Consider the following 8878-nt stretch of genomic DNA (forward strand, 5'->3'; position numbering starts at 1 on the left):
TCCATCCCCAGGAGGAAGTTGGTGAGTGCCGGTAGTTTTTAAAAATACACTGTCCCCACACCTTGGTCTCCTCATCAAAGCCGAGGAAACAGAAAGACCACGATGAGGCCAAAGGAAACTCCAGCGGGGGCCAGGGCTGGGTGCCTGGGGCCCGTCCGCCTCCCACCAGCCCAGCCAGGGCAAGGAGGCGGGAAACTTCCCTGGGCCCACCTCGTGCCCCTGGTAGAGGGAGGCGCCCCTGCCTCTCTTGGGTCAGTCTCTGCATCTAGAAGACAGGGCCAGGACAGCTCCTGCCCAGGGCTTAGGTATTTCCGTGGAGACTGTGGAGGGCGCCCCACCCAGAGCTGTTCTTCCTTACACGTCTGCATCTCTGAGGTTACTTGCACACTCAAGGGGCTGACGGGGCACTAGGCGTCGTGCGTGCATTTCCTCCACGCCTGATCTGATCGCATCTTTATGTTGAGCCTAGAAAGTGAGCTCTGACTTCCTTCCCCCCTTACAGATGAGAAAACCGAGGCACTGAGAAGCGGTAGGACTTGCTTAAGGGCACACCGCTAGTAAGTGGCACAGTGGACCTGGAGCCATCGATGGCAAAGCCCGCTGCCTTCATGCTTGTACCACGTGACAATGATGTGAGCAACAGCGACAGCAACAACAAGAACCACTAATTCACCTCCGGGGCCGAGCCCACCTCCTCAGATGCAGGAGGACCTCCTTCCTGCTTGGCAGAGGCTGTGGTCTGAACGTGCCTGCCCTGTCCTGCCCTGCACCACCTCCCAAGCCCCTCTCGCTCCCAGCCTCCAGCTGGCTTGGTCAGCAGAGTCACTCTGCCTGGACATGGTTAGGAAGGGTGGCTGGCACGGTGCTGCCTCCACTTCCTCAGGAGTGTGGATTCGAGGGGAGGTTCACCCGAGCGTCCTGCCTAGAGTTGTGTTCAGGTTCCTCGTGTACACAGTGACCTCCACAAGTCACAGCCTCCATCCTTCTGCCTCGGTGCGTTACTGCCACTGCCTCCTGTGGCCCTGTGCCCAGCACCTCCCGGCCCCCATGGGGTCTTTGGGCTTGTCACCAATCTTCCCCTAAGAACTAGACGGACCCGGGTGCAGCATCTGCCATTTATTTCAAGGAGCAGTGGTCCAGGGGCTGAGGGCTCCGGCAAGGTGCCAAGCCCAGGATGTGAGTCTTGCTGGGCAGGAACCCCAGGCTGTGTGTGTGATGTGGCCCTTCGGTCACTGTGAGGAACCAGGTCTCACCGGGACGTGGCTGTGGGTGTCTGATGCCATGAACATCCATGTGTGACCCTAACACTGTGTGCTGGCTGTGGGTGCTGCCTGCTTGTGTCCTACGTGAGTGTCACGCAGCATCACGCTGTTGGGGGGTGGCGACTGGTCTTGGTGGGACCATGCGGTTGTGCGTGACTCTGCATGGTGAGCAGCACCACTGGGGTGGTGGAGGCCTCTGCCCGAGGCCAGAGCTGCCCCTGCCCCGTCGTCCTTTCCCTGAGCCGCTGGCCCTGTGCCACATCGGGTGCCGGCCGGGCCGGGGCGGTGTCCTCCCTGGATGTGTTTGCTTGGCGGTGAAGGATGTCAGCTGGCTGATGCTACGTGGTAGCTGGAAATGGCCGTGGTGAGGCCGTAACCCATGGTAACTGGTAAAGGCTGCAAGTCCGTGGGCGAGACCCGAGGGTGTGACGTCACTGAGACCGGGGCTGTGACTGTGACTGAGCTCTCCACGCGGAGAGTCCTGTGGTCAATCCCCTGCCCACGCTGGACCAGGGGGGGTCCCGAGGTGCCCCGCCTCCAGCCCCAGTCCCGGGAGCCCCAAGTCCCCACTTCTCCCTGATCGAAAGTATAAATACCCGTATCCCCTCCTCCTGAATATCAGGCAAACCAGTCCAGCCCCCCTCCGGGCCTCCCGACCCCTGAGTCGGGGCCTCTGTCCTCCTGCTGTCCCGGCAGATCCGCGGTCCACGTGGGTCCTTTGGGGGCCTGTGGGTCTTCGCTCTGGCGGGCTGAGGCTTCGCCCCGGTGGCGCTCACTGGGCCCCGCCTCTGAGTCCTGGCTTCCTTGGGGCCCTGCGGGGTCTCGGCCTTTCGGGTACCCATTCCGCCTTCACCGCTCGCATTCACACCATGAAAGCCCCGAAGTAGGACCGGGTGCCATCGCGGAGCCGCACCAGGCGCTCGTCCGGCACCCGCACGACCACCTCCTCCCCCGCCTCCAGGTGCACCACGCCGCCCAGGAAGCTGCTGTCCCACCAGAGGCGCGAGCTATTTGCCCGTCCACAGGGCGACCGCCGGCTGACCAGCAGCTCCAGCTCCTCGGGGTAGCGGGGTGTGCGTTTGTAGAGTCCATGGGTGATGGGAAAGCCACCAGCTGGCCCCTGGGGGCAGCCAATGCCGCCCAGCTGCACTTTGGAGTAGACATAGTAGTAGCCAGTCTTGGTGGTCACCAGGGCCCCATTGCGGTAGTCGAGGCCCCTCAGGAAGGCCAGGCCCAGCCGCGTCTCCCACAGCAGTGGGCCCCCACTGCCCGTCAAGCTGGCATTGGCCCCTGTGGAGAGGGAGAGAAGGGGAGAGCTGGTCAGCCCCCGTCCCACTCCTGCTATGTGACCCTAGTCTGGTCGCCTCCCCTCTCTGAGCCTTCGCCTTGGCGCTATGCTGTTTGTATGGATTAATTCACTTTATTCCCTCTCTGCAGATGATGGAAATGGAGGTACTGGGAAGAGTAAATTGGTCAGCATGCTCTTTAACTCATCTTTCACAAGTGGAGGCATGGAGGCCTGGGGAGGCACAGTAACCAGAAAACCAAGAGGAGGCTGGAACACCCAGCCAAGGGGGCTTGGTGAAAATGTCAGCTCTTGGAAGTGGTGGAACCAGAGACCAGGCAGAACACGCCTTGGCTCCAGCGGCCTTGACCTCCTGGCCTCAGTTTCCCTCTCTGTAAAATGGAGATCTTGGTGGCATCTCTTCACACAATTCAGAAGTATACGACAGGGCCTGACCCAGAGGAAGCAGTCCAGAGGGTTTGTTAAATAGACAAAATGAGAAACGCTCTCGTCTCCATTATCGGTGGTCTCAATTTCCATGGTTCCACTTACCCTCAGTCAACTGCAGTCCCCAAATATTAGGTGGAAAATTCCAGAAACAAACAATTTGTGTTTTAATAATTTTCATTACAGCATATTGCTGTGCTTGTTCTACTTTGTTTTTAGTTATTGTTAGTCTCTTACTGTGCCTGATTCATAAACCACATTCTATCACGTGTGTGCCTCGGAAGAAAGGTGGTATGTCTGGAGAGTGGGGCTCTCTTGGTTTCAGGCACCCAGTGGGGGTCTTGGGACATAGACCTATGGACAACAGGGCCATTACATATGCCCTGGAGCCCGGGGACTGGGCAGTTCTGTGAATAAATGTTGAACGAATGAATAAACAAATACTTGGACATGACAGGGCATTTGTCTGGTCTCCCGGGACGTCCCGACCCCTGCTGTGTCCCAGGACCTAGGATCCCCCTCACCTGTGAGGTGTGCTGCTGGGTTGGCCTGGTGGGCTCTCTGCTCTGGGGAGAGAGGACCAGAAGTTAGAGGCAAAGCAGTGAGAGGTTAGGGTCAGCCTCCGAGGGGTCACCACGACCATCTCCCAGCCCCTCCCGGAGTGACCCAAACTTCTGCTTCTCAGGCCTGGGGGAGGGGCACCTGTGTGGCTTGGCCAGTTGTGCAAAGCCCATTGGGCAATGGGCTGGGGGCGGGGCAGCTGACCTCATCCCCTCCTTCCTGGGAGCCAGGACCCTGACTCACCTTGCCTCAGTGTCTCCCGGGAGCCTGTGTCTGGGTCCTGAAATGCAGAAGGAGCCCACGGTGAGGACATGCCACACCCCAGTGTCACTCATACACACGGCAATGACACAGCTGGACTCTGCGGCAGACACCACCCTCGGACATGTACTCAGGGCCACGTGGGTGCAGTGCGTGCACACACACACACACACACACACACCACAGCCACCCTGACCCTCTCTGTAAATGGAGTTTCGCCTGCTTAAGGTTCAATAAACTGATTTGTGTAAAGTGCATTACAGTGTCTGGCACCTAGTACACACCGCAGAAGGACTGGCTAGGTGGCAATATGGGTTCAGCCCCGTATCTGAAATGTTTGGGGCCAGCAGCGTTTCAGATTTGCTTGGGAGTTGGTAATACTTGCATTGATTTTTTTTTTTTTTAAATCGGTGAGCGTCCCTCATCCCTCGTCCCTCATCCAGAATGGTCCAAAATCTGAAATTTTTTGAGCATCACATTAGTACTCAAAACCTGCTGGGTTTTGGAGCATTAAGGATTTCAGATTTTTGGATTCAAAATACATGGACATCCAGATGGTTGAACACAAGGACACCAGCCAGGATGCCTGACCTGGGGCACGGACCTCAACTTCGAAGGACACTGAGAGGAACGTGTGAACTGAGACCCTTGGGTGCATGGGTTACGGGCCCAAGTGGGTCACAGACACAGAGACAATGACAAGACACACACATCGGCACACGGGGCCTAGGCAGGTGAGTGTGTGCATGTGGTATCTGTGCCCAGGACAGCAGCACTGTCCACAAGGCGTGTGGCTATTGACATGTGGCCACCAGGGCTGGGGACCAGACACAACGTGGACACAGAGGGACAAGGCCACACAGGCACACTGCTGCACAAGCAGGTGCCTGGGTGGCTCACACCACCACGGTCGACCGGAATCCGACTGAGAGCAAGGGCCCAGCCACAGACGGCCCAAGAGGATGGGGGAGAATCTCCATAGCAGGGACGAGGGCAGGGCTAATGACAACAGCAACGTCAGAATGTCCCTTCTGATGGCTGTGCACTTGCTGTGGGCCAGCTACTGCTGGGTACCCCACGTATCCCGAATCATGCTTCATCCCCTAGGAAGCGGCCACTCTTACCATTATCCCCATTTTACAGAAGAGGAAACTGAGGTTCAGAGAGGTGCATTCACTTCCCACAGGCTGGCGGCAGCAACTCGGGGGTCATGCTCTGTCTGTCCCTCACACATGCACAGACACGATGGACACACGATGGCACAGGAGTCCCCTCTGCCAGCCCCCTGTCCCCACTCACCGGCAGGCGGGTGATCGCTTCCGCCAGGCGCCAGTGAAGCTGCAGCAGGAACCAGCCTTGGACGGCCAACCCGGCCCCCAGCAGCAGCAGCAGGAGAGCCAGGCTGAGCCGCGCGGGGCTGCAGCACCGTCTCCTGCGGCTCTGCCCCAGTCGCCTGAATGGGATGTCTGTCTGTCCGTCCACCACGAACACAGAGGGCCGCACGACCGTGTCCTCCATGCCCGATCAGACAAGGCCCCCCGGGCGCCCGGGCAGGGCCGGCACGCCGAGCAGCGTCGCTCAGAGGAAACCACAATTGCCCAACACTCCCGGGCTCTGCAGGCTGCAGCAGCGCCTGGGCCCCGGCTGCCTTTAGTGCTGGGCTCAGCCCCTCCCCTTCCCCACGCACCTCCTCTTCTTCCTGGCCCCTGCCGGCCCTGTCCCTGTCACTCTCACTGAGGCAGTCTCTCACACTTTCCAGAGGCATCTGAAAATGTGACTCAGGTGGGGAGCAGGTGGGGAGTCCCCAGCTCTGCCTCCTCAGCCACTTTGTTTCCTTGGTGGCCAAATGTTTCCTGCGGAGCTGCTGGTGGGCCACGCACTGTCCGGAGGCGGCTGTGAACGCGAGGGACAAGGTGCTCCCGGTGCGAGAGACGCGACCCGGCCAGTGAAGTTCTGCGGAGGTGCGGATGGAGATGAGCGCGTGGGGAGCCGCACCGCGTGCCGCCGGCACTCAGGTGTGCGTGCCTGTGTGTGCGTCTGGACAGGTGCCCACGTGGGGGCATTGTGTACACACACGTGTGCTCTGTGCCTCTGCTTGCATGTGTGTGTGCGTGTGTGCAGGTGCACCTCTGAGTGTGCATGGGCGTGCGTGCACGTGGGTGTGCGCCCGTGCGTGCCGAGCGGCACATCTTTGCGCACAGGTACGTGCATGCATCTGTGTGGTCTGTGTGCACGTGCAAGTGTGGGTTTGGAAGCTGGAATCCGTAGTTGGGATATCCACCCGGTTCGCCCAATCCAAGACCGGGAGCCATGGTGGGCTTCTCCCTCCGCCTTGTCCCCCACGCCCCGCCCTTCAGCAAGCCTGTCACTTCAGCCTCAAGCCAGATGGCAAGTCCTGCCACCCGTCTCCAGTCCTACTGCCACCACCCTAGCGAAGTGCTGCAGACTGACTGTGTCCCTCCAAATCCACAGCGGGGTGGTGCAGGCGCCTGTGATAGTCGCCTTGGGAGGTGAGCAGGTCACGAGGGATGGGATCGGTGCCCCGGGAAGAAGAGACGTGCGAGGTCGTCCTCCTCCATGCGAGGATGCCATCTGTGAGTGAGGAGGAGCGCCCGTTCCAGAGCGGGCCAGGCTGCCACTCTGATCCTGGGCTTCCGGTCTCCGAGCAGTGAAAAAGCAGCACCCGCTTGGGCCTGGGCGTTGTGAGCCGGAGCTGACTGAAACGCCGGGGCACCTGGTCTCTTACTGGGACCGTTGCAGTAGCTCCCCAGCTGGCCGTCCGGTCACACATCTTGCCACCTTGAAGTTCACCCTCTGCGCTCTAGCGAGGGTGCCCTTGCTTGTTGGTTTACTGTTTTATGGGGTGGAAGTTATGGATGTGACGGTTGTGAGTTGCTCTGGGAGTCAGCCATTTAACAAGGAACGACTCAGTTACGTCCTGTACGTTCGTGACTTTGTGCCACCAACTCTAGACAGGGTGGTTTGCGCTGCCCCAGAGCATAGCCCAGAGCCCTGAAGCGCCCGCCCCGTCCTGGCGCCCCCTCCCCAAGCCTGGGCAGGTTCGGGTCCTCCTGTGTGGACTCGTCTTTGTGGATATTTCATGAAGAGGGAAACAACGTGGCGTTTTGTGTCAGTTTATCTCACTCCGCAAGCCCGTGCCCGGCCCGTCTGCAGGGCAGCACGCATCGCCCGCAACGCGGCTCCACTCCCGGTAGGGCAGATGAGGCTGTCGCGTGGAGGGACGCGGGTCCCCCTCTGGCGACTGAATCTTGCTGCTGTGAGCATGTACCTCTGCTAGTCTGAGGACCAGTGTTCTTTTTCTTTCCATCTTCAAGACCTTTATTGTCTAATTGAGGAAAAGCCATGGTGTCTGCAATAGAAGTATCTCAGTTTTTATTTTTACAGACTGCATTTTGATTCACTGTACACAAATGGGGTACAACTTCTCGTTCCCATGGTTGCGTGAGATGTAGATTCACACCATTCGTGTAATCGCACATGTACACGGGGCAACGATCTGTGTCTCAGTCGACTCTCTTTCCTTTCCCCTCCCCTCCTGCCCCTCTCCTTCCCTCTACACAATCCCAAGTGCCTCCATTCTCTAACCCTCCCCACCGCCCCGCCCCCTGTTATGTATCATCACCTACTTATCAGACAAAACATTCAGCTTTTGGTTTTTTGGGATTGGCTTATTTCACTTAGCATGATATTCTCCAACTCCATCCATTTACCAGCAAATGCCATAATTTTATTCTTCTGTATGGCTGAGTAGTTTTCCATTGTGTATATATACCCAGTTTTCAGTATATGTACTGGGAGTGGATTTGCTACTGGGAGCTTTTTTTTTTGTACTGGGGATGGAACCCAGCGCCTCATACATACTAAGCAAGTCACCTACCCCTGAGCCACACCCCAGCCCTTTGTCTTCTATTTTGAGACGGTTTCACTAAGTTGCCCAGGCTGGCCTCGAACTTGAGGTCCTCCCCTGCCTAAACTCTTCCAGTGACTTGCAGTGACTGAGCTGACAGGGTCGGCAAATTAGAGCCCAAGGCCAAAGCCAGCTGGTCCCGTCTCTGAACAGCAGGAGACACAGCTCTGGGTGGCTGGTACATTGGCGAGATTCAGAGACCCCGCTGGAGTCGAGTCCTCTGCCTCTGTCCACCCCCACCCACCCCCCAGGCCACCCTCCAGCACACGTTCATCACCACCTCCACGTTGGAGCTCCTGTTGGCAACTGCTGTGCGCTGATGGGTGTGGCCCTCCTCAGGGAGTCAGCGGCTCACACAGGGCCTGGCCTCTGGACGGCCTCTCCAGAGGACAGCTAGGCCCTCCCCAAACACTTTGCTGGAACTTGGTTGTCGCTGGAGCAGAGAAGGAAGCTGCCCTCGGGAGTCAACTCTCAGCCCCTCCAACCTGCAGGATTTCTAGTGACCCTTGGACGGGTCACTCTGTCCAGAGGATGTCCCCAGAGCCAGGCCAGGGCGTGCCCAGTGCTCTGCAGGCCTCTCACTCAGGGGACAGGTCCGAAGCTCCTCCCTGCTCTTACCTCTGGACCCCCAAGCCTGAAATAGTTACTCTTTGGCTCTTTACAGAAAAACCTTGCTGTCCACGTCCTCAGAGCAGACGCCTGGGGGTTTCTCCCTGGGGGTCTTTCCCTGGGGCTCTCATTGGTCTCACGGCTCGTGCCGTTTGGGTCACTCTGCCCAGGTGTCTCCGAGTGGGAAACCATCTTCCAGCTCCTCCTCATCTTGTCCTGACTCAAGAGACCCCACTTCACAGGAGTGGTCCCTGATCACCTGTGCTGGCCGGGGGTCTCCAGAGAAAAGACACAACAGGAGAGAGCGAGAGAGACAAGAGAGACCCAGAAAGACAGAGGGAGAGAGACAGAGACAGAGACAGGGACAGGGACAGAAAGAGACAGAGATAAGAGAAAAAACAGAGAGACAGACACGGAGACAAGGAGAGAGACAGGGAGGAGAGGGCCCCTTTACTTTGAGTACTTGGCTCCCAGGATTGTGGGTGTCGGGAAGTCGGAAATCTGCAGGAGCAGCCGGTCGCCGGG

At 58.5% G+C, this 8878-nt stretch overlaps 1 protein-coding gene across 1 annotated transcript; it reads right to left on the reverse strand.

Moving 5' to 3' along the window:
• Positions 1-1115: 1115 nt before the first annotated feature.
• Tnfsf14 (TNF superfamily member 14) lies at positions 1116-5469 on the reverse strand. Its single transcript, XM_047531750.1, has 4 exons — positions 5116-5469; positions 3799-3835; positions 3519-3560; positions 1116-2552 (listed from the first exon to the last, which is right to left on the reverse strand). The coding sequence occupies exons 1-4, from the start codon at positions 5332-5334 to the stop codon at positions 2125-2127; spliced, it is 726 nt and encodes a 241-aa protein (XP_047387706.1). The 5' UTR covers positions 5335-5469; the 3' UTR covers positions 1116-2124.
• Between the last annotated feature and the right edge of the window lie 3409 nt (positions 5470-8878).

The sequence above is a fragment of the Sciurus carolinensis genome, chromosome 17, assembly GCF_902686445.1.
Source record: "Sciurus carolinensis chromosome 17, mSciCar1.2, whole genome shotgun sequence".
Taxonomy (NCBI): domain Eukaryota; kingdom Metazoa; phylum Chordata; class Mammalia; order Rodentia; family Sciuridae; genus Sciurus; species Sciurus carolinensis.